The 26854-nt window shown below is 41.6% G+C and overlaps 1 protein-coding gene across 1 annotated transcript in view; it reads right to left on the bottom strand.

The window, feature by feature from the left end:
• Positions 1-23814, bottom strand: part of LOC124034876 (C-Jun-amino-terminal kinase-interacting protein 1-like) — a 90779-nt gene extending 66965 nt beyond the window's left edge. Inside the window, exons 1-2 of the mRNA XM_046348283.1 lie at positions 23708-23814; positions 2309-2420 (exon numbers count right to left, since the gene is read on the bottom strand). Of these exons, the coding sequence (XP_046204239.1) occupies positions 2309-2420; positions 23708-23814 (219 nt within the window). The remainder of the gene's footprint in view (positions 1-2308; positions 2421-23707) is intronic.
• Positions 23815-26854: the final 3040 nt, after the last annotated feature.

The following is a 26854-nucleotide window of genomic DNA, read 5'->3' as shown; positions in this document are numbered from 1 at the left end:
CCTTTGATGAACTTCAGTAGAATGCAGTCCTAGAAATCCCAGGGCCGCAATAAATGCTTGATTTGTTTAAAAATGTCCATTATTTATGTCCAATTAGCTATTTTGGTTAGCACGTTTGGTAAACAATTCCAAAGTCACACAGCGTGTCCACTATAACGTGAAAAAATGTCCAAAAGTTCTGTAACAGTCAGTAGAAACATGTCAAACGATGTACTGAATCAATCTTTAGAATGTTGTTTACATATATCTTGAATAACGTTCCCACCGGAGAATTAGAATTACTTCAGATGGAACGTGGAACGCAAGTAGTTCCCCGTTCCATATAGTTCCCAGGTGGAACGCAAGTAGTTCCCCTCTGAACACGCCTGGTGAAAGCATGGTCCACCCATGGCTGTGGTGACTATTTCCTGTGTCAATCGACCCCCCTTCACATTAGAGTCATCAGACAAAGTTCTATTGACTGCTGATATCTAGTGGAAGGTGTAGGAAGTGAAAACTCATCCATATCTCGCAATAATTTCAATGAGATCTTGGTTGAAAATCTGCCCCCTCCAGAAAAGAAACAGGAAGTGGAATTTCTCAGGTTTTTGCCTCCTATATGAGTTCTGTTATACTCACAGATATTTGTATTTATTTTTTAAATATATATATTTTTATATTTCATAAAACGGCATTAGCACTTACCCGTCCAGAAGTATGTCCTTGCAGAAACAGCTCCTCAGTTCGTTTGAATCATAACACTCCAAGATTCCTCAAACAAAAAATCTGTCTCACTTTCACTTTTCCACTTTCACTTTAGACTTTCACTTTGCTTTTCCTGATTTATTTGCCATGATACCTTCAATGAAATCATTGAAAATATAACTTTCCGAAATACAGCTGCGCGTAAAAAGCCTTACAGCAACTCCTCTGATCGTCCTTACGCGTGCGATTACAAACAAGGAATGGTGGTCCAACCCAAAACCATAACATACTGGCGTTTACCTCAGGTCATTGGCTATCTACCCAGCTAGATTTGAAGAAGATCAGTGGTCATTGGGCAGAAATATAGTCAATCAATGAAGCTTCGCTAAAATTATTGGTGCGTAAGGTAGTCATTCCTCGTTGTCTTCAAATCAGTGCACTTCGGTCAATACTCCCCTCAAAAAAAAACATTGATGTTTGGCTGTGTTGCAAACATCCAGAGGAATGCACTGAAACGAACCATGGCTTGATAAACGATTGTTTACGGTGTGTAATCACGTCGAATGCTCCGTAAAAAAATTGATAGAGATGGAATTCACGGCACAAACGGTTTACAAAATGTTTCGATTTAGGCTATAAAAATAGGACCACTCCCACAAGTGGACATATAGTTTCATTTTCCCATTTTAGGGATTTAGGAGTTCGGCCATGTGAAATCCTTTGTGCACTATCTAGTCTCTCTCTCTGCATGAAAAGGAGAGAGTCTCTGTCAGGAATTTACGACCTGAGATACTATAATCTGGGTCTTGGAGAGAGTGAGGGAGAGGGAATCCCCAATCTACACCCAGAAAGGGCCACATCACCACAGTGGTCTGTATATTGCCTACCTAAAACATCCGTTAATACATTTGAAGTCCTTCAAAATATAAACTACATATCCTAATGTTAAAAAGTAGAATATAAACTAGATATAGGCTACAGTTGGTGTGGTAGGCAAAATAATTACAAGTGAATTGGCAAATAAAAAGAATAGTGATAAAGGAAATGAAAACGCTAGGCAGAGCATGCCCAGAGCTTGTGGCTGAGCATTTGCAGAGCGCAATTGGAGCGGAGAGGCTGACACAATTTTTAAAATCTGCTCAATTACATTCTGCCCTCACTTCACACTCACCCACTTACATGCTCTGACATTCAAAAGCAACCCTGCTTTAAGCTATCAAGAACTGTCAAGTAATAATCATATCAATTGGATGGAATAAGTGGATGAATTGCTGCAGCAACCATTACATGGTCTGACAAGCTGCATAACAAATTAGGCCTTATTAGACCAAAATAACAGTTAAGTTGTTCAAGTGAGATAGTCTATGTTTTTTAATTTATTAAAATGTTCTAAATATGTTCAACATTTAATACTGTAATGCAACAAAATTGTTCAGTGGTGCACATACTTTTTGTTGGCATTGTACATGTATCACTGTTCTGATTATCTTAGAAATAGAGGTGGCAATATTTGGTAATAATTGCCTGCTATTTTAGTGGTGTTCTAACTTAATCTACAGACCATTGTGTGTGTGTGTGTGTGCGACTGTCATAAAGCAACTGCAGGTTTGAAGCGCTACTTTACCTTAATCTCCAGGCCATTGCAGTTGAGACTCATCCCACACTCATCTGGGATCTCAGTGATCTCAGACAGGTCCTCATCCTCAAACTCATTCAGGCTGATGTCATGGGTCAACCTGGGGGGTGGAGGGGGGGAGAGAGAGAAGGAGAGTGGAGGGAGATTGGTAAGGGGGTGGGATAAAGTGAGCAGACACAGGGAAAGGAAATGTTAAACTGTCTGAACCCTTCAAAGCGCAATATATTTTCCCCTCTAAGTCTGTACAATCTGTCTGATCAATCTAACTGGCCCTTTTAAAATATATTACTGTTGGCAAAGAAACCAGATTGTTCTGACTTTGTGACTTTTTCTAAGTATGGGACATTGTTAGAAACTAAATAACACACACATTTACGCAGTTAATTTTGGGCACTATAATGCCACATTGTGAATGGGGCATATATACAGTCAACAAGATGTTGATTACATTTTACATACATAATGTTGATTACATTGACATATTTAACATACATATATTTGAGTAAAAAAATATATGACATCATACAATACAAAACAATATTTTGCTTGGATGTGGATATCCAGTAAACTCATGTTTATGCCCATTCTTATAACCAAACATACTGTAACCCAGGACACTTGTGAAACATTTAGGCAACTAGCCTGTGGAAAATATGCACAGTGAGTTTGGGAGACTTTGTGTTGACTGTGTTGACCGTCTATATGGTGCAAAATGGCGATTGCAAAAAACAAAAACTTTTGCCTACTCATGCACCATGCATAGGGCCTTGTATTTTGTTTGGGTTCTTTTCTACTCTGCATTTTTATCATCCCACCTCAAGAGGGCGATATAGCACATTCTCACATCATGTGTGAACTAATTGTCACGTATGCATACCATAATCATCGAAATGAATTATCCAATTATTCCAAATTAACTTCCCAATCATGTGGATTGGACTTAAAAATATATGTCTGACGACACACACAGCACCATCGTTGTAGCAGCCTATGTTTTAATGCACCAAATTATTAGGCCATCTCAAAGACCTTATCAACACAAGCATTTCACTACTTATTAATTTTGTGTTTTAGTTTTGCAAGGTATACCGAAACCTTCAGTACTTTTTTATACTAGAGCATTTCTGTCAAATGCGTCTCAAAAATCAACTCTGTCTATCTGCGAAGCAAATGTCCCCCTTATAGAGTCTGGGCTGCATCATGTTAGCTTCCACTCATGTTGCACATAAGTTAATAATAAGGCATGTAGAAATGTTTAAACTGTTAATGACTGTTCGCACATGCTAGAACACTTTACAATGCAAGAAGATACTGGTAGCTTCCAGCTTTGTAGGTTAACTTTTCTGTTTAGCTTATAGCTAAAGCTATCATCAATTCACTACGCTGGTACTATGTTTCCGATAATATGCAAACCATAAAGCAAAATCTGCTGATTTCAGAGTTAATTGCCAGTAAAACTTTATTATTTCAGTCTCTATCTCACGTCTCTCCCAAAGATTATCTATTGCCTCAGTAAAGTGACTCAGGGCACCCCCACTTTTGCCTCATGAATGGCTTAATTACTGATTAACACTAGAACAGCCACTGACGTGCTTACAAGCAGAAAGGTATTTAGAGCCATTTTTTTAAGTAAAAAGGTAAAATGGGTATTCCAGAATTACTTTCCCATTGTTCCTCAGATGCAGTGTATGGTATACCATTTTGTAGCTCTGTGTCTTTTCTTTTATCCAAATTTTGCTCCATAAGACTGAATCAAGGCGGTCGGTCACATATGTGACCCGTTTCAGGAAGCTAGGCGTATGTCGCACGCCAGGACTTCACAGGAGATGCATTTAAACTTTTTTTAAATCAAAAAATCTTTAAAAAATTATATAAAAATCTAACTTTCATTAAATCACACATGTAAGATACTCAATTGAAGCTACACTCATTGTGAATCCAGCCAACATTTTTAAAAGGCTTTTCGGCTAAAGCATAAGAAGCTATTATCTGATGATAGCACTATAGCAAACAAAGAAGGTAGCATATTTCAACCCTGCAGGCGCTACACAAAACGCAGAAATAAAATATAAAACATGCATTACCTTTGGCAAGCTTCTTTTGTTGGCACTCCAATATGTCCCATAAACATCACAATTGGTCCTTTTGTTCGATTACTTCCATCCATATATATCCAAATGTCCATATATTTGACGCGTTTGATCCAGAAAAATACAGCTTCCAAAAAATGCAACGTCACTACAAAATATTTCAAAAGTTGCCTATAAACTTTGTCAAAATATTTCAAATTAGTGACTAGGGGGCAGTGACTAGGGGGCAGTATTTTCATTTTTGGAAAAATAACGTTCCCGTAGTAAACGGGATATTTTGTCATGACAAGAATATGCATATAATTGACAGTTTGGGATAGAAAACACTCTAAAGTTTCCAAAACTGTAAAAATATTGTCTGTGAGTTTAACAGAACTGATTTTGCAGGCGAAAGCCTGAGAAAAATCCAAACAGACAGGGACTCTTATTTAGAAGGCTCTGCATTCCTATGCTTCCCTATTGAGCAGTGAATGGGCTATCAACCAGATTATTTTTTCTATGGCTTCCCTAATGTGTCTAGTGTCACAATACATCGTTTCAGGCTTTTATTTTGAAAAATTAGCCTGAACGTCAACATTGCGTTAGTGGTCAGCTGAAGTCTCTCATAGTGTTTGGTGCGTAAAGGACAAATGGGGCCATTGTTTCTCTCTCTCCTACTAAGAAGCCACCAGTCCCGGTTGATATATTATCGAATAAATATTTGAAAAACACCTTGAGGATTGATTATAAACAATGTTTGCCATGTTTCTGTCGATATTATGGAGCTAATTTGGGAAAAAAAATGCCGTTTTCGTGACTGCAATTTCCGGGTGATTTCTCATCCAAACGTGAAGATCAAATGGAGCTATTTCGCCTACAAAAATAATATTTGGGAAAAAAGGAACATTTGCTATGTAACTGGGAGTCTCGTGAGTGAAAATATCCGAAGCTCATGAAAGGTAAACTATTTAATTTGATTGCTTTTCTTATTTCCGTGACCAATTACTGCTGCTAGCTGGACAAAATGCTATGCTAGGCTATCAATAAACTTACACAAGTGATTGTCTTTGGCTGTAAAGCATATTTTGAAAATCTGAGATGACAGGGTGTTTAACAAAAGGCTAAACTGTGTCACAATATATTTAATTTGTGATTTTCATGAATAGGAATATTTTCTAGGAATATTTATGTCCGTTGCGTTATGCTAATTAGTGTCAGATGATGACATTGGTCCCGTTCACGGGATGGGGTGTCACTAGACGTTAAACGTTAATAATCAATCAAATTGTAGACGGGTCTATCTGTGTTCAATACAGGAAGACAAACCATGCTACTTTTCACGTCTTGCGCATTCTCAACAGTGTTACCCAGTTCCTAATTCTAAAGACTGATGACATCCAGTGGAAGCAGTAGGAACTGAAAACAGGTTCCTAAGAAATATAATTTGCCAATGGGATCTCAGTGAACAGACAGAGACCAAAAATATAATATTCTGAACAGTTAGTCCTCTGGGTTTTGCCTGCTACATAAGTTATGTTATACTCACAGACATTATTCAAACAGTTTTAGAAACTTCAGGGTGTTTCCCATCCAAATCTACTAATAACATGCATATCTTATATTCCTGGCATGAGTAGCAGGAAGTTGAAATTGGGCACGCTATTTATCCAAAAGTGAAAATGCTGCCCCCTATACCTTAAGAAGTTAAGGAACCTAGTTGGTTTAGACATGGAAAAAGTCATGGAACCTTCACGCTAGCCATGATTGGCTGAGAAAATGGGTGGACTCGACATACCTGGAGATGAGTTTGGATTGGTCTGCCATTTAGCATGGTTCTGTTTATAATGTGAGCTGCTTAGTAAGTGTTGATAATCCTTTTTACCGTGGCTTTTTTAAAGATATAATGTTAGCCATTGAGAACTACAAAAATGTTGCTACTTTTCTGAACAACATTGATCCCTTGAATTTAGCAGGCACTATTGACGTATCTGACAATCTGGATGGTTATTGAATTTCTTTCACATGACCCATCAATCTAGACGGGTGTGTTTAGGTAAGCACCATCTAATCATTATAAAATATTTTCATCTGGACCCTTTCTGTTTTTGATATTGCTACTATGCAAATAACCATTTCTATGTACTATTTACACCTTCTGTATCCTGTATATGTGACAAATGAACTTAGATTTTATTTGATATAGTGTGTGTATACCAGAGACTGTAATGTGAAGAACAACATGACCTGCACCAAAGTCAGATTAGGATATAGGCCAAGGATTAGATAGTGTATTTTTACCTGGAGTTTTTCCTTATCGTAAGCTACTAGTTTAGTCTTGAACTCTTTGGTTGTTTACTACACTACTCACTCTGTTTAGCACATGGGTTCACATGTGGATCCTTATAGGGTTGGGTGTGAACGATGCTGAATGGATGTAGACAAAGAAGAGCTCTCCAGTAGATGTACAAAAACATTCAAGGTCCATTTTCTCAAAAGTGGGGTAACATGTTTGTACGATATACCATTTTGTAGTACTTTTATCAAATGTAAAAAATAAAATAGGAAGGTTTTATTTTATTTTTTAATTTTGTTACATTGGACCGAATCCAGGTGGCGGGTCACATATTTTCATGAATATTTCTTCATACAATTCATCCTTTACAATAGTTTATGAACTATATATCAAGGGTTAGATGCAAATGTTGTTCATCAGTACAATAAAATAAGTCCCGAATGGAAGGGAAAACGTTTGATTTGTCATCTGTATCACCTTGAAATCAGCCAAAACAAGCTCAATAACTAAATGCATGGACACTCTTATTGATTTCATGGGAATAAGCTCGGTAAATCTTGATTCGCCCAGTTTATCAATAGAGATTTACCATTCAAAGAAATTATTACCATTATGTTGCTATGTAGTTGGATTGGTAAAAACAAAACAAATCAAATTGATTATATGATTATATGATATGAAGTTACTTCAACATATTTCAGTGACTGCCATGAACGCATTAACGAATGTCAATGCAATGATATTAAATTTAAGAAAAAATGCCAAGCGATTGATGAAAGCAGTAACTGAGTTTATCTGTCTGAATCAATTGCCACTCTGTGACTTTGGTTAATATGCCTTCTTTTTTTGCAGTGGTATCATTTTGGAATTGGGTATCGTGAGGGTATTGAGAAACATGATACTAAACCTGGTATCTGTATCTAAGTCAGAATTCTGGTATTGTGACAACACTACAGTGTTTAAGGAGATAATGATTTTTGGGAAAGATTCACAGTTGAGTTTTTTTGCTTCATTTAACCCTGCTTGTTCAAGTCCAACTTCTTTCTGACTGAGTTGGGTAGTCTTTTTTTAATGTATTTACTTTTGCAAAATACAAACAATACGATAATGACAATAACAAGACAACCATAAGAACTGAGGATGATATACAGTGCCTTAGGACAGTATTCAAACCCCTTGACTTTTCCCACATATCCCCCCACCCTTCTTCTTACCAGAAAGATGCTTATTTCTGTCGGCGCGATGCGTGAAGAAACCGACTCCTATAGCGTGTCTCGAGTGAGCCATGTTTCCATGAAGCAAAGAACGTTACAGTCTCTTATGTGTCTCTGGAATGCTACTCTTTCTTGGATTTCATCTACCGTGTTGTCAAGAGACTGGACATTGGCGAGTAGTATGCTCGGGAGCGGTAAGCGATGTGCCCGTCTCTGGAGCCTGACCAGAAGACCAATTCATCTGCCCCTTTTACGGCATCATTGTTTGTTTCGCCGGCTGGGATCCGATCCAATGTCCTGGGTGGTCGGGCAAAACAGAGGATCCCCTTCGGGAAAGTCATATTCCTGGTCGTAATGATGGTGAGTTGACATTGCTCTTATATCCAATAGTTCCACCCGATTCTATGTAGTAAAACCTAAGAGTACCTGGGGTACTAATGTAAGAAATAACATGCAAAAAAATACTGCATAGTTTCCTAGAAACGCGCAGCGAGGCAACCATCTCTGTCGGCACCGGAAGGTTTGGAATTTAGTGAGTGTTTTGTTCCAAATACAATGCTTTTCTATTTAGAATTATTTAGGGCTAACTTATTCCTTGCCACCCACTCTGAAACTATCTGCAGCTCTTTGTTGAGTGTTGCAGTCATTTCATTCGATGTAGTAGCTGACTTGTATAATGTTCAGTCATCCACATACATAGGCACTCTGGCTTTACTCAAAGTCAGTGTTATGTTGTTAGTAAAAATTGAAAAAGCAAAGGGCCTAAATAGGTACCCTGGGGAATTCCTGGTACTAACTGGATTATATTTGAGAGGCTTCCATTAAAGAACACCCTCTGTGTTCTGTTACTCTTTATCCACATTATAGCAGGGGGTGAAAAGCAATAACACATTTTTCCAGCAGCAGACTATGATCAATAATGTCAAAAGCTGCACTGAACTCTAACAAGATCGCCCCCACAATGTTTTTTATTTTACCTTTATTTAACCAGGCAAGTCAGTTAAGAACAAATTCTTATTTTCAATGACGGCCTAGGAACAGTGGGTTAACTGCCTGATCAGGGGCAGTATGACAGATTTGTACCTTGTCAGGTCGGGGGTTTGAACTTGAAACCTTCCAGTTACTAGTCCAACACTCTAACCACTATGCTACCTTGCCGCCCCAATCATTTTATCATCAATTTCTCTCAGCCAATCATCAGTTATTTGTGTAAGCGCTGTTCTTGTTGAGTGTCCTTCCCTATAAGCGTGCTGAAATTCTGTTGTCATTTTGTTTACTGTGAAATAGCATTGTGTCTGGTCAAACACAATTTTTCCAAGAGTTTACTAAGGGTTGGTAACAGGCTGATTGGTCGGCTATTTGAGCCAGTAAAGGAGGCTTTACTATTCTTGGGAGGTTGAGAGCTTCAAATTCCTTGGTGTACACATCAACAACAAACTAGATTGGTCCAAACACACCAAAACAGTCGTGACGAGGGCATGACAAAGCCTATTCCCCCTCAGGAAACTAAAAAGATTTGGCATGGGTTCTGAGATCCTCAAATGGTTCTACAGCTGCAACACCGAGAGCATCCTGACAGGTTGCATCACTGCCTGGTACGGCAATTGCTCGGCCTCCGCCCACAAGGCACTTCAGTTGGTAGTGCGTACGGCCCAGTACATCACTGGGGCAAAGCTGCCTGCCATCCAGGACCTCTATATAAAATAAAATGCAAATTAATTACTTAAAAATCATACAATGTGATTTTCTGGATTTTTGTTTTAGATTCCGTCTCTCACAGTTGAAGTGTACCTATGATAAAAATTAGAGACCTCTACACGCTTTTTAAGTAGGAAAACCTACAAAATCGGCAGTGTATCAAATACTTGTTCTCCCCACTGAACATACTACCTCAATAAGTCTGACTAACAGATATATATATATATATATATATATATAGCATTGCTACTCTTTTTTCAAATGTCTTTTTACTGTTGTTTTATTTCTTTACTTACTTATTTCTTTACTTACACACACACACACACACACACACACACACACACACACACACACACACACACACACACACACACACACACACACACACACACACACACACACACACACACACACACACACACACACACACACACACACACACACACACACAACCATACTTTTTTCATACCATTGGTTAGAGCCTGTAAGTAAGCATTTCACTGTAAGGTTGTATTCGGCGCACATGACAAATGAACTATGATTTGATTTGATTTAGCGGAATGACTTTAGCTTCCCATCAGGCCAGAGGGAACACGCTCTCTTGTAGGCTTAGATTGAAGATGTGGCAAAATTGTCAGTTATTATCCTGTAATTTTCCATCCAGATTGTCAGACCTCAGTGGCTTGTCATTGTTGATAGACAACAATCATTTTTTCACCTCTTCCACACTGACTTTACGGAATTCAAAAGTACAATTCTTATCTTTCATAATTTGGGCCAATATACTTGGATGTATAGTGTCAGCATTTCACATCCCTAAGTCATCCCTAAGCTTTCTTATCTTGCCAATGAAAATGTACTTGAAGTAGTTGGCAATATCAGTGGGCTTTGTGATGAATGAGCCATCTGATTCAATGACTGAAGGAGCCAAGTTGTTTTTTTCCTCCCAACATTTCAATTAAGGTGCTTCAAAGCTTTTTACTCTCATTCTTTTCTCATTCATCTTTGTTTCATTCATTCATTTCTTTTTATTTAGTTTAGTCACATGATTTCTTAATTTGCAGTACGTTTGCTAATCAGTTGGGCTGCCAGACTTAACTGCCATCCCTTTTGCCTCATCTATATCATTTTCCAATTCCTCATCAATCCAAGGGGATTCAAACGTTTTACAGTCATTTTCGTTATGGGTGCGTGCTTATTAGTAACTGGAATAAGTAGTTTCATAAATGCGTCAAGTGCAGCATCTGGTCTCTCCTCATTACACACCACAGACCAACAAATATTATTTACATCATCAATATGAATCACTACTAAAGTTATTGTATGACCTCATACACTATATTAGGCCCAGCATTTGTAACTTTGGTTTCCCTAGATATGGCTATTATATTGTGATCACTACATCCTATGGTTTTGGATACTGCTTTAAAGCTAAATTATAATGCTGCAGTAAAGATGTGATCAATACATGTTGATGATTTAATTCCTGTGCTGTTTGTAACTACCCTGGTAGGTTGAGTGGCAACCTGATCCAGGTTGCAGACACTGGTTACAGTTTGACATGTTTTCTGAGTGGGTCAATATTTAAATCTCCCATAAAATCTACTCTGTTGATATCACATACATTATCAAGCATTTCACACATATTATCCAGATACTGACTGTTAGCACTTGGTGGTCTATAGCAGCTTCACACAAGAATGGGCTTTAGGTGAGGCAGATGAACAATATGTATCATTAGATCGTCACATACAAAGCCCTCCACAACTTGACACCCACATACCTCTCTTACCCAGTCTATGTCCCCTCCAGCTCTCTCCGCATCTTTCTCTTCTGGTCTCCTTGTTTCCCTCCCTTCAGCTGCTCTGCACCCAGATACCGGAAAGCACTCCCTCGACACATACAACATGCAGACACAGTCATTTAATTCAAAATGTTAACTTTCACTGCTATGAGGATGACACACAGCTGTACATTTCAATGAAACATGGTGAAGCCTCAAAATTGCCCTCGCTGGAAGCCTGTGTTTCAGACATAAGGAAGTGGATGGCTGCAAACATTCTACTTTTCAACTTGGACAAAACAGAGATCCTTGTTCTAGGTCCAAAGATCTTCTGTTGAATCTGATAATTAATCTTGATGGTTGTACAGTCGTCTCAAATAAATCTGTGAAGGACCTCGGCGTTACTCTGGACCCTGATCTCTCTTTTGACGAACATATCAAGATTGTTTCAAGGGCAGATTTTTTCCATCTGTGTAACATTGCAAAAATCAGAATCACTTCTAGGTTAGACTACTGCAATGCTCTACTTTCCAGCTACCTGGATAAAGCACTAAATAAACTTCAGTTAGTGCTAAATACGGCTGCTAGAATCCCGACTAGAACCAAAAAAATGGATCATATTACTCCAGTGCTAGCCTCCCTACCCTGGCTTCCTGTTAAGGCAAGGGCTGATTTCAAGGTTTTACTGTGAACCTACAAAGCATTACATAGGCTTGCTCCTAACTATCTTTCCGATTTGGTCCTGCCGTACATACCTACACGTACGCTACAGTCACAAGACACAGGCCTCCTAATTGTTCCTAGAATTTCTAAGCAAACAGCTGGAGGCAGAGCTTTCTCCTATAGAGCTCAATTTTTATAGAATGATCTGCCTACCCATGTGAGAGATGCAGACTCAGTCTCAACCTTTAACCTGTTCAGGATACCACGGTTTGCTGCCCCTTCTGGAGGATTTGGGTACCCATATAAAACAGGATGCATTTTTTTCAAAAGTTGCTCATATTTGCATATAAAAATATTATCGAATAGAAAACACTCTAACAATTCTAAATCCGGTTAAATTTTGTCTCTATGTAAAACAGAAGTGTCAGGGCATGCATTCTCCCAAAATCTCTCTTGTAATGGAAAAAGTTGCCTCTGCTTTGACGTCATATTTAACTCACTTCCCAAAAGGTTACCGCTCTGGGAACAGTTTCTACGTGTTCAGCGTAAAGGCAGCCTTCTATGGGGCTTGTCAGTGTGTGAATCGCGCGCTCACGAGACGTTGAGCGTGCCGAAAGGTCTCGGTCACGCCAAAAAAACAGTGCCCTGAAAGCGCGCTCTGTACATTTTCTCTCTTTCCCTCAGGATCGATTAAAATATGTGTGTGTTTCGCTTAGTCCTCACAATTGCTCTAGACCTTTATAACATGTTAAAGCTTAATTATGAACATAGTTTGACAAGTTTACTCGACATATTATATATACTTTCAAAGTTTTGGTGCGCAACCACTTCAATTTTGACTACATTTTTACCAAAATCAGGCTATTTTGAGAACCGAAAGACGCAGACTTGAAAACTGAACGCTAATTTGGTGAGTATAATCCCTTACAGGTCATTTGATGGAAGAACAACAAAGGTAAGGGAATATTTAATGTATTAATTTTGGGTTTCTGTCGACTCCAAGATAGAGGAGTCATTATGCTACTGTGGGAGCGCCGACTCCATATTATAGTCTAGTGAACGCAAAATGTAACGTTAAAATTAAATGTAACAATGCAATTGCATTTAGAAGAAGTGTATCTTGCTATACATATGTAAAACATGCATATTTAGTCAAAGTTTATGATGTGTATTCCTTGTTAGCTGACGTTATCTGCCGGGGCTATTTCATTTCTCAGGACATTTAGTAGCATTTTTTGAACGATGCGTAATTGTAAACAGATTTATGGATATATATAGCATATTATTGAAAAAAATAAATGTACTGTGTAACATGTTATATTACTGTCATCTGATGAAGATTTCAAAAGGTTAGTGAAATGATTTTTCTTTTAATCCTGCGTTTGTTGATTGCATATTGTTTTCAACTTGGCTATGCAAATTAGCTGTGTCTGCGGTGGTGGTTTGACATAAATATGTGCTATGTTTTCGCCATAAAACATTTTAGAAATCTGACTTGCTGGCTAGATAAAAAAACTTGTTTATCTTTCATTTGAGCTATTTTACTTGTTAATGTGTGGAGGTTAAATATTTTTAGGAATATTTTTGCGCATTGTGCGTTATGGTAATGAGCTTGAGCTGTAGTCACGCTACCAGCAGAGGAATAAAACTCCCTAACAAGTTAAGTCTTTATTAATTAAAGACTCATCTCTTCAGTAGGTCCTATGATTGAATGTAATCTGGCCCAGGAGTGTGAAGGTGAACGGAAAGGCACTGGAGCAATGAACCGTCCTTGCTGTCTCTGCCTAGCCGGTTCTCCTCTCTCCACTGGGATTTTCTGCCTCTAACCCTATTACAGGGGCAGAGTCACTGGCTTACTGGTGCTCTTCCATGCCGTCCCTAGGAGGGGTTTGTCACTTGAGTGGGTTGAGTCACTGACGTGGTCTTCCTGTCTGGGTTGGCGCCCCCCCTCTCCCCTCCTGGGTTGTGCCGTGGCGGAGATCTTTGTGGGCTATACTCAGCATTGTCCCAGGATGGTAAGTTGGTGGTTGAAGATATCCCTCTAGTGGTGTGGGGGCTATGCTTTGGCAAAGTGGGTGGGGTTATATCCTGCCTGATTGGCTCTGTCCGGGGGTATCATCGGATGGTGCCACAGTGTCTCTTGACCCCTCCTGTCTCGGCTTCCAGTATTTATGCTGCGGCAGTTTGTGTATCGGGGGACAAGGGTCAGTCTGTTATATCTGGAGTATTTCTCCTGTCTTATCCAGTCTCCTGTGTGAAGTATGCTCTCTCTAATTCTCTCTTTTTCTCTTTCTTTCTTTCTCTCTCTCTCGGAGGACCTGAGCCATAGGACCATGCCTGAGGACTACCTGGCGTGATGACTCCTTGTTGTCCCCAGTCCACCTGGCCGTGCCGCTGCTCCAGTTGCAACTGTTCTGCCTGCGGCTATGGAACCCTGACCTGTTCACTGTTATTACTATTATTTGACCATGCTGGTCATTTATGAACATTTGAACATCTTGGCCATGTTCTGTTATAATCTCCACCCGGCACAGCCAGCAAAGGACTGGCCACCCCTCATAGCCTGGTTCCTCTAAGTTTCTTCCTAGGTTTTTGCCTTTCTAGGGAGTTTTTCCTAGCCACCGTGCTTCTACACCTGCATTGCTTGTTGTTTGGGGTTTTAGGCTGGGTTTCTGTACAGCACTTTGATATACCAGCTGATGTAAGAAGGGCTATATAAATAAATTTGATTTGAATATCCTAAAAAAACACCTCTTCAAGGATGCCTATTCTGTAACATCGATAGATTTAGGCTACTACATGAGACATTTGCTTCCGTTTAAGAAAAGTTTTCAACAGAATCGGCAGAATGAACACATGCCTTTTCACACGCAAGCACAGCTCACTTTCATAGCAACCACATATAAACAGCATTACCACTTTGCTAGTTGTATAATTCTTTCTCGCATCTCCTCTTCTCTTCTTTTCCCTTCGCTTGTGGACTTCAGTCCAAGCCAAACCTTCAGATCATAACCTCTACAAACAGCCTACATCGGTGTCACCATATTAGCTAACATCATAGTCAACTTTGCTACTAGAACTAACATGTTTGTAAACCCGCTACAATCATGCAGTACTGTGTGCAGTTAAGCAATACATTTATAAAACCAAAAGCTTACCTTGACTTGGAAGCGTTCCAGTGTTGGATAGCCATTGCCAGCCAGCTAATATAGCATCCCTCTGTTTGAGCCTGGTGTTTGAGTATGCTAAACTAGCGATCTGCATTCACTAGCTAAGTAAGTGAAAGTGAAAATAATACAACTAAATATAGCTCTCTCTTGCTGCTTTATTTTTCAAGGAATTAATTTGTTCAAAACTGCAACTATTGTCTTTCTCTCTCTTTGAGTCAACTACTCACCACATTTTATACATTGAAGTGCTAGCTATATGTAACTCGTGCTTTCAGTACTAGATCCATTCTCGGATCCTTTGATTGGGCGGACAGCTTGTCAGTTAATGCTGCAAGAGCTCTGATAGGTTGGACGACGCCCTCCGGAAGTTGTTAAAATGACTGTGTATGTCCTTGGAAGGGGGTGAGAACCATGAGCCACCTAGGTTTTGTATTGAAGTCAATGTAGCCAGAGGAGGACATAAACTAGCTGTCTCTCCAGCTACACAATGGTGCTACTGTACAGAGTGCTGTTTAGGCTAGTGTAGACTTTCACTGCAAAACAGTGTGTTTTAATAAATGATTTGGTGATGTGAATGCTTTTACTATAATTTTATCTAAAAAGCATAGTTTTTGTAATGTTTCACTATTTACATTTTTATGAAATTCCATGAGGTGGATGGTCTTGCTGTTACTCCTCTGAGGAGCCTCCACTGATGTACATATAACTAGGAATAAAAAATGGGTCAATGCAGATAACCAAATAGCGACCTAGACTAACTGTTTAACTAACTATTTAGCAGTCTTATGGCTTGGGAGTAGAAGCTGTTCAGGAGCCTTTGGGTCCCAGACTTGGCGTCGCGGTACCAGTTGCTGTGCGGTAGGTGAAAGAACAGTCTATGACTTAAATGGCTGGAGTCTTTGACAATTTTGAAGGCCATCCTCTGACACCACCTGGTATAGAGGTCCTAGATGGCTGGGTCCCAGTACAAGGTATGAACTGAGCCGTGCACAGTACCCTATGCCGAGAAGTTGCCATACCAAGCGGTGATGCAGCCAGTCAAAATGCTCTCAATGGTGCAGCTGGAACCCAAGCCAGTAGTACACAGTTGCTGTTCCTGATGACTTGTTGACTCCTTCCCCTGTGCATGTGTGTGTGAGAGAGAGAGAATCAGTGAATGTTTTGTTTCTGCAATTCAATGTGCCATCATTATGCAGTTTTACATATTCAAAAACTTGGTCAAGTTGTCAGGTTTACTTTTAATTTTCTTCTTCAAAACATTTTCTTCATAACAATTATCAGATTATGTCACGCCCTGGTCTTAGTATTTTGTGTTTTCTTTATTATTTTGGTCAGGCCAGGGTGTGACATAGGTTTATTTATGTGGTGTGTTTTGTCTTGGGTTTTTTGTAGGTATTGGGATTGTGAATTAGTAGGGTTATCTAGAAAAGTCTATGGTTGCCTGAAGTGGTACTCAATCAGAGGCAGGTGTTTATCGTTGTCTCTGATTGGGAACCATATTTAGGCAGCCATATTCTATTCGGTGTTAGTTTGCACCAAATAGGCTGTTTAGGTTTTCACGTTTGTTGTTTTATATTGTTCGTGTTTATTAATTTTATTAAACATGTATCAAAATTACCACACTGTATTTTGGTCCGATCCTTGCTACACCTCTTCGTCAGAGGAGGAGATAGAAGAAAAAGCATGACAGAATCACCCACCAAAACAGGACAAAGCGGCGTGGTGACAGGCAGCGGCAGAAGGAGCAGCGATCACAGGACTTCTGGACTTGGGAGGAGATCCTGGACTCCTGGATATTCCCCAGCCTGGGCACAGGCTGGGGAATATCTCTGCCCCAGAGCAGAGCTGGAGGCAGCGAAAACAGAGAGGCCGCATTACGAGGAGCAGGAGAGGCAGCGATGTCAGGATTTTGGGACATGGGAAGAGATAGACCGGTGGACGGTCGACCCAGGGAGAGTGCCGGAGCCCGCCTGGGATTCGATGGAGTAGTGCGAGGAATGTTACAGGAGAATGAGGTTGGCGAGATGAACACGGCGGCGTGGAAGGAAGCCCAGGAGTCAGCACCAAAAAATTATTCGGGGGTGGCTCACAGGGGGTATGGCGACGCCAGGTAGGAGACCTGCGCCAACTTCCTGTGCTTACCGGGGGGCTAGAGAGACCGGGCAGGCACCATGTTATGCTGTGGAGCGCACGGTGTCTCCAGTGCGGGTGCATAGCCCGGTGCGGTACATATCAGCTCCTCATATCGGCCGGGCTAGAGTGGGCATCGAGCCAGGTAAGGTTGGGCAGGCTCGGTGCTCATGAGCTCCAGTGCGCCTGCACGGTCCGGTCTATCCAGTACCACCTCCACGCATTAGCCCTCCGGTGGCAGATCCCTGCACCAGGCTTCCTGTGCGTGTCCTCGGCCCAGTACCACCAGTGCCAGCACCACGCACCAGGCCTTCAGTGCGCTTCGCCTGTCCAGCGCTGCCAGAGCCTTCCTCCTCTCCAGCGCTACCGGAGTCTCCCGCCTGTCTAGCGCTGTCAGAGCCTTCCTCCTCTCCAGCGCTGCCGGAGTCTCCCGCCTGTTTAGCGCTGCCAGAGCCTTCCTCCTCTCCAGCACTGCCGGAGTCTCCCGCCTGTTTAGCGCTGCCAGAGCCTTCCTCCTCTCCAGCACTGCCGGAGTCTCCGGCCTGTTTAGCGCTGCCAGAGCCTTCCTCCTCTACAGCGCTGCTGGAGTCTCCTGCCTGTTCATCGCTGCCAGAGCTGCCAGTCTGCATGGAGCAGCCATAGCTGCCAGTTTGCATGGAGCAGCCAGAGCTGCCAGTCTGCATGGAGCAGCCAGAGCCGCCAGTCTGCATGGAGCAGCCAGAGCCGCCAGTCTGCATGGATCTGCCGGAACCGCCAGTCAGCCAGGATCTGCCAGAGCCGCCAGTCTGCATGGATCTGCCGGAACCGCCAGTCAGCCAGGATCTGCCGGAACTGCCAGTCAGCCAGGATCTTCCAGAACTGCCAGTCAGCCAGGATCTTCCAGATCCGCCAGTCAGCCAGGATCTGCCGGAACCGCCAGTCAGCCAGGATCTTCCAGATCCGCCAGTCAGCCAGGATCCGCCAGTCAGCCAGGATCTTCCAGATCCGCCAGTCAGCCAGGATCCGCCAGTCAGCCAGGATCTGTCCAGATCCGCCAGTCAGCCAGGATCCGCCATTCAGCCAGGATCCGACAGTCAGCCAGGATCTGCCGGAACCGCTAGTCAGCCAGGATCTGCCATAACCACCAGCCAGCCAGGATCTGCCAGAGCCAACTACCTGCCTGAGCTTCCTCAGTCCCGAGCTACCCCTCAGTCCCGAGCTGCCCCTCAGTCCCGAGCTGCACCTCAGTCCCGAGCTGCACCTCAGTCCCGAGGCTGCCCCTCAGTCCCGAGGCTGCCCCTCAGTCCCGACGCTGCCCCTCAGTCCCGAGGCTGCCCCTCAGTCCCGAGGCTGCCCCTCAGTCCAGTGGGGTCCTTGGTGAGGGTTACTAGGCGAGGGTCGCCAATCAAGGGACGCGATGCAGGTGGACTAAGACTTTGTTGGAGTGGGGTCCACGTCCCACGCCAGAGCCGGAGCCGCCACCGTGGACAGACGCCCACCCGGACCCTCCCCTATGGGTTTAGGTGTGCGGCCGAGAGTCCGCACCTTGGCGGGGGGTTCTGTCACGCCCTGTTCTTGGTATTTTGTGTTTTCTTTTCTTTATTATTTTGGTCAGGCCAGGGTGTGACATGGGTTTATTTATGTGGTGTGTTTTGTCTTGGGTTTTTTGTAGGTATTGGGATTGTGAATTAGTAGGGTATCTAAAAAAGTCTATGGTTGCCTGAAGTGGTTCTCAATCAGAGGCAGGTGTTTATCGTTGTCTCTGATTGGGAATCATATTTAGGCAGCCATATTCTTTGAGTGTTTGATGGGTGATTGTTCCCGTCTCGGTGTTAGTTTGCACCAAATAGGCTGTTTAGGTTTTCACGTTTGTTGTCTTGTATTGTTCGTGTTTATTCGTTTTATTAAACATGTATCAAAATTACCACGCTGTATTTTGGTCCGATCCTTGCTACACCTCTTCGTCAGAGGAGGAGATAGAAGAAAACCGTGACAGATTATCTTGGACCATCATCATAACATGGCCTGTGCATTGTTACACAATTAAACCCTCACATTAATATTATTGTCAAGTTAATCATTTTTACTGATATAAGTCTTTACAGTATGAGTAGAATAAATGTGCCTGTAACAAACAAACATAAAAAACATCCTGCTCCTCTTTACCTAACTCTCCCTCACAGTCCTGGTAGTTGCCTGCTTAGCTTGTCCCTCACCCATCATTTTCCTACCATTCCCAACCAATCAAAGTACTTAAATGCGCATCTGAACATGTTTCTGGTGACTTTTTATTGTTGTCAGCTGTTGCTGAATTTAATTTACAGGCAGGGGGGGTATGTGCTGTGTAGAACTTAAACAATAAGATTCCAAGTCATTCAGATTATCATATAAACATCCTCAAATAGAAGCAGCTGTGTCTGTGTGTGTGGTGGGGACTTTTACGTGGTCTGTCATTTCTCTGGATTTAGCGATCAATAGTTTTTACTGTACATGGTCCTTCGAGATGATGGATTCTGATCTTCTATATTTGAGATGTTGAAGTACCCATAATAAAAGTTGTTTCCATGCCGCAGGATACTGAAGAGTTATCCTGCATCCCTAAGACGTATGAGATGCCTGTCACCACCCACCTCTGCGCCAACCACCACACAAAGCCATCATGCACCTGAGGAATATGAGTTGCAAGGCTACACACATCTAAGAGACTACCACCCCTGCTCCAAACCTCCTCAGTTGGGAGCTTATGAAGGAATATGAGTACCTGCATCACATACAGTGGAAGATCTGCCCTGCTTATATCTCAGTCCCCGGCCTTAGTTGTTAGGCAGTGGTCTATCCCACCAGGTTTAAGGCCTACTGCTTTACTAGGCCCCAAGTTCGTTGTACTAGGCTCGCAGTCTCCAGACATAGCTAGCCACAGCTCTGAGGACGTTTTATTGTCGTCAGTAACACAAATGTCAATGTTGTGCGTGTATCAAAATTTAAGTTGCAGGGGAGTTTTATTCATTTTTACATGCTGTGTAATAATAGAACCACAACAATAAGATTAGTTAAAGTTATTCGGATTACCACAATCATATATATAAACACTCTCGAATAGGAGCACGTGTGTGTGTGTGTGTGTGTGTGTGTGTGTGTGTGTGTGTGTGTGTGTGTGTGTGTGTGTGTGTGTGTGTGTGTGTGTGTGTGTGTGTGTGTGTGTGTGTGTGTGTGTGTGTGGTGATGACTATCAAGACTATCATGTTCTAACCGGGCCAAATCAAGTTAATCAGTTATAAGTATACAGCGGGTGAGGGCATTCACAGCCAACCACGGGTGAGGGCATACCAGCCAAACGTTTTTATGTGGTACTTTAATACAGAGAGATTGAACTGACAGTAATCATGGAATGTATTGACTAGGAAACAACATATTAATAAGGAAGGGAGCGCAACAAATTACTCGGCTAGCTAGTAAGCACACCTAAATGGAGCAAAAAAACAGAAAGAATTAACAGATAATATTACAATTTCTTACCTCCACACTGATTGGAAAAGAGTGATTTGTCCTGCCAAAGCATCAATTGCCATGTTTGTCCTGAAAGAAAACAGGTTGAAAAAGATTATTTCAAATCAAATTAGAATGAAAAAAAATGTTATTTGTCACATACACCTTACTTTTAAATGCTTACTTACAAGCCCTTAACCAACAATGCAGTTCAAGAAATGGAGTTAACAAAATATTTACTAAATAAGCTAAAGTGAAAAAAGTAACACAAGAAAATTACATAAAAATGTGCGGGGGTAGAGGCTAGTCGAGATCATTTGTAAAGTGACTATGCATAGATAATAAACAGCGAATAGCACCATTGTAAAAACAAAGGGGATCAACATAAATAGTCCAAGTGGCCATTTCATTAATTGTTCAGCAGTCTTATGGCTTGGGGGTAGAAGCTGTTAAGAAGCCTTTTGGTACCGTTTGCCTTGCAGTAGCAGAATGAACAGTCTATGACTTAGGTGACTGGACTCTGACAATCTTTGGGGCCTTCTTCTGACACCGCCTAATAATATATTGGACCTTCCTCTGACACCGCCAATTATATATTGCACCTTTCCTCTGACACCGCCAATTATATATTGGACCTTCCTCTGACACCGCCTAGTATATGTCAGGAAGCTTAGCCCCAGTGATGTACTTGGCCGTATGCACTACCCTCTGCAGCGCCTTATGGTCAGATTCCAACAGGTTGCCATACCAGGCGGTGATGCAACCGGTCATGATGCATCACCGCTTCACAGCTGTAGAACATTTTGAGGATCTGGAGAGATTGTTGTCCTGGCACCGCACTTCCAGGTCTCTGACCTCCTCCCTATAGGCTGTCTCATCATTGTCGATGAGACAATCATGAGACAGCCTATTTGCAACATTTCTCATTAGAGTGTTAGCCAGATCAGCAAATCAAGATTTTAAAACTGAGCAAATCTTCCTAATTGACGCATTCCTGAATTAACTAGTAAGTTCAACTTTGGTTGTTCATCTAAACAACTGACGAGATCGCATTCTAGCTGTTGGTAGTGTCCAACTTTAGCTAGTTAGCTAGCTTGGCTAGAGGGCTGATGTCGAAAGCACACACTCGGCGTTGCAAGCCCCAATAGTTACATTTAAATCTACTGAACTTTTAAAAATAATTTGTTTAATAAATAAAAGTTAACACTCACATTTCATGAAGTTGTTCTTTCTTTTTCTAGCTAGAAGGTGTTCTCCCAAAAAGGACACAGCCATGATGTCATCACTCTGCTTGTCAAATGACACAAATATTACCCTAATGAATGGAGATAATACATCAACAGGAAGGATTATTTTTTGTATTCTGTAAGCACCTAAAACAGATCCACAATCACTTTTTGAATGTGCAAATGCACATTCCACAGTTGTTAATGTTAGGGATTTCTCTACAGTTGTTCAAATTGTAGATTTATTTGTGAGCTATGTGGAGTGCTCATTATCCTCACCAGGGTCTTGACCTGACTGTAGTTTGGCGTTACAGACGGCCACTGGTATGTTGGAGAAGTGTGCACTTCACGGATGAATCCCAGTTTCAACTGATGGCAGACAGTGTGTATGGTGTTGTGTGGGCGAGTGGTTTGCTCTAATGTACTTGTCCTCTTGCTCAGTTGTGCACCAGGGGCCTCCCACTCCTCTTTCTATTCTGGTTAGAGCCAGTTTGCTCTGTTTTGTGAAGGGAGTACTACACAGCTTTGTACAAGATCTTCAGTTTCTTGCCAATTTCTCGCATGGAATAGCCTTAATTTCTCAGAATAGGAATGGACTGATGGATTTCAGAAGAAAGGTCTTTGTTTCTGGCCATTTTGAGCCTGTAATCGAACCCACAAATGCTGATGCTCCAGATACTCAACTCGTCTAAAGAAGGACAGTTGTATTGCTCTTTAATCAGGACAACAGTTTTCAGCTATGTTAACATAATTGCAAAATGGTTTTCTAATGATCAATTAGCCTTTTAAAATGATAAACTTGGATTAGCTTTCACAACGTGCCATTGGAACACAGGAGTGATGTGCGCTTCTGTAGATATTCCATAAACAATCTGCCGTTTCCATCTACAATAGTCATTTACAACATTAACCATGTCTACACTGTATTTCTTATCAATTTTATGTTATTTTAATGGACAAATGTTTTTTCTAAGTGACCCCAAACTTTTGAACGATAGTTGTATTTAGCCTCGGAAACAACGTTCATGAAATAGATAACTTGCTAGTAACAGATGACATTCAAATTCTGACTCACTTAGATAACACCTTTGATGATACAGTGGCAGCAATACTAGATTACAGCATCTACAGAAAATACAGAAATGCCCATGGGGGGCGGTGTTGCGGTCTATATTCAGAACCACATTCCTGTAAAGCTTACAGAGGATTGCATGTGAAATATTGCTGGCTACAGGTTCATCTGCCTCACCTAAAGAACATGATTGTGGGGTGCTGCTATAGACAACCAAGTGATAACAGTCAGTATCTGGATAATATGTATGAAATGCTTGATAATGTATGTGTTGCCACTCAAGAAAAAGCTTCAAATAGTAGTCCTTGCCTGCAACCTAGTTCAGGTTAACAGTCAACATACCAGGGTATTTACAAACAGCACATTAATTAAATCACCATGTATTAATCACATCTTTACTAATGCTGCAGAAATCTGCTTTAAATCAGTATCCAAATCCAATTGGATGTAGTGATCACAATACAGTAGCCATATCTAGAAAAACATTGGCTTCAGAAACTGTCAGACACCACTCCATTCATACTGCTAGCTTCTGTTTACCCTGGACAAGAGCTATAATACGTAAATAGCTCTGATCCAGGGAGTTAGTGAGATGTGCAGATACCTGCCTGTGCACAAGCTCTTGTCCAGGGCATTGCTCTGGTCCAAGGTGTTGCTCTGGTCAAGTGTGTAGCTCAGATTCAGGGCGTGAGTGCACTGCGCATTACCCATCTGCACACTAGCTCTGGTCCAGAGCGTAGCTAATAGTTAGATAGCTCTCGTATGCACTGACTAGCTCTGGTCCAGGGTGTAGCTAGTAGCTAGCTATGGTCCACACTAGTTCTGGTCTAGCTCTGGCACTTACTCTGGTTATTGCATAGGTAGCTAGTTCTAGTCAGCACTAGTTTGGGTCAAGGGCATAGCTCGTCGCTAACTAGCTCTGATCCACGGCGTAACTAGAAGGAGTAGCTTGTAGCGTAGCTTTTTCTTTGTAATTTCACTACCTGTGCTGTTAAATACACACTCACACACACACACACACACACACACACACACACACACACACACACACACACACACACACACACACACACACACACACACACACACACACACACACACACACACACACACACACACACACACACACACACACACACACACACACACACACACACACATGCATAGAAATGCATGTATGTAAACTCTGGCCAAAAAAACACACACACACAGCTATCAACACTCCCTGACTCAGCATATTTTTATTTTATTTTACCTTCATTTACCTTTATTTAACCAGGCAAGTCAGTTAAGAACATATTCTTATTTTTAATGACGGCCTGGGAACAGTGGGTTAACTGCCTGTTCAGGGGCAGAACGACAGATTTGTACCTTGTCAGCTCGGGGGTTTGAACTCGCAACCTTCTGATTATGGGCGGCAGGGTAGCCTAGTGGTTAGAGCGTTGGACTAGTAACCGAAAGGTTGCAAGTTCAAATCCCTGAGCTGACAATGTACAAATCTGTCGTTCTGCCCCTGAACAGGGAGTTAACCCACTGTTCATAGGCCGTCATTGAAAATAAGAATTTGTTCTTAACTGACTTGCCTAGTAAAATAAAGGTAAAAAAAAAAAAAAAAAAAAAACTAGTCGAACGCTCTAACCACTAGGCTACGCTGCCGCCCCATATCAAGAGCCAGGCCAGATATTTTCCTAAACAGTTATAGGAAAGAGGGGAAAAGTAACAAGGAGAAAATAATGGTGTTTGTGTATATTCTTCTTCAATGCAGAGTCCTACAGTATGAAGGACAAAATGTCCTAAATCAATGCACTGGATTAAAACCTATGTGCAACCAGAGGGAAAAAATTCCAGAACACCTTTACTCCACACACAGAGACTCAAAGAAATCTCTCCCTAGCCCTCCATTTGCTATATCTGACCATAACTCTATCCTCCAAGATTCCTGCTTACAACCCAAAACGAAAGCAGGAAGTACCAGTGAATCACTCAATACGGAAGTGGTCAGATGAAGCGGATACTACACTACAGGACTGTTTTGCTAGCACAGACTGGAACATCACATCAGTCACTGGCTTCATCAATAAGTGCATTGACAACGTCGTCCCAACAGTGACCGTACGTACGTACAGTGGGGCAAAAAAGTATTTAGTCAGCCACCAATTGTGCAAGTTCTCAAACTTACAAAGATGAGAGGCCTGTAATTTTCATCATAGGTACACTTCAACTATGTCAGACAAAAATCCAGAAAATCACATTGTATTTTTTAATGAATTTATTTGCAAATTATGGTGGAAAATAAGTATTTGGTCAATAACAAAAGTTTATCTCAATACCCGTTGTTGGCAATGACAGAGATCAAACGTTTTCTGTAAGTCTTCACAAGGTTTTCAGACACTGTTGCTGGTATTTTGGCCCATTCCTCCATGCATATCTTCTCTAGAGCAGTGATGTTTTGGGGCTGTTGCTGGGTAACACGGACTTTCAACTCCCTCCAAATATTTTCTATGGGGTTGAGATCTGAAGACTGGCTAGGCCACTCCAGGACCTTGAAATGCTTCTTGCGAAGCCACTCCTTCATTGCCCGGGCAGTGTGTTTGGGATCATTGTCATGCTGAAAGACCCAGTCATGTTTCATCTTCAATGCCCTTGCTGATTGGAAGGAAGTTTTCACTCACAATCTCACGATACATGGCCCCATTCATTCTTTCCTTTACACGGATCAGCCGTCCTGGTCCCTTTGCAGAAAAACAGTACCCAAAGCATTATGTTTCCACCCCCATGCTTCACAGTAGGTATGGTGTTCTTTGGATGCAACTCAGCATTCTTTGTCCTCCAAACACGACGAGTTGAGTTTTTACCAAAAAGTTATATTTTGGTTTCATCTGATCATTTGACATTCTCCCAATCTTCTTCTGGATCATCCAAATGCTCTCTAGCAAACTTCAGACGGGCCTGGACATGTACTGGCTTAAGCTGGAGGACACGTCTGGCTGGCACTGCAGGATTTGTGTCCCTGGCGGCGTAGTGTGTTACTGATGGCAGGCTTTGTTACTTTGGTTCCAGCTCTCTGCAGGTTTTTTTGTGATCATTTTGACCCCACGGGGTGAGATTTTGCGTGGTGCCCCAGATCGAGGGAGATTATCAGTGGTCTTGTATGTCTTCCATTTCCTAACAATTGCTCCCACAGTTGATTTCTTCAAACCAAGCTGCTTACCTGTTGTAGATTCAGTCTTCCCATCCTGGTGCAGGTCTACACTTTTGTTTATGGTGTCTTTTGACAGCTCTTTGGTTTTGGCCATAGTGGAGTTTGGACTGTGACTGTTTGAGGTTGTGGACAGGTGTCTTTTATACTGATAACAAGTTCAAACAGGTGTCATTAATACAGGTAGCGAGTGGACAGAGGAGCCTCTTAAAGAAGAAGTTACAGGTCGGTGAGAGCCAGAAATCTTGCTTGTTTGTAGGTGACCAAATACTTATTTTCCACCATAATCTGCAAATAAATTCATTAAAAATCCTACAATGTGATTTTCTGGATTTTTTCCCCTCATTTTGTCTGACATAGTTGAAGTGTACCTATGATGACAATTACAGACCTCTCTCATCTTTTTAAGTGGGAGAACTTGCACAATTGGTGGCTGACTAAATACTTTTTTGCCCCACTGTACATACTCCAACCAGAAGACATGGATTACAGGCAACATCTGCACCGAGCTAAAGAGCTGCCACTTTCAAGGAATGGGACACTTATCCGGAC

Source organism: Oncorhynchus gorbuscha, linkage group LG05, assembly GCF_021184085.1.
Source record: "Oncorhynchus gorbuscha isolate QuinsamMale2020 ecotype Even-year linkage group LG05, OgorEven_v1.0, whole genome shotgun sequence".
Lineage (NCBI taxonomy): Eukaryota > Metazoa > Chordata > Actinopteri > Salmoniformes > Salmonidae > Oncorhynchus > Oncorhynchus gorbuscha.
The sequence above is the reverse complement of the archived record's forward strand: the minus strand, read 5'-3'. Positions and strand labels throughout refer to the sequence as shown.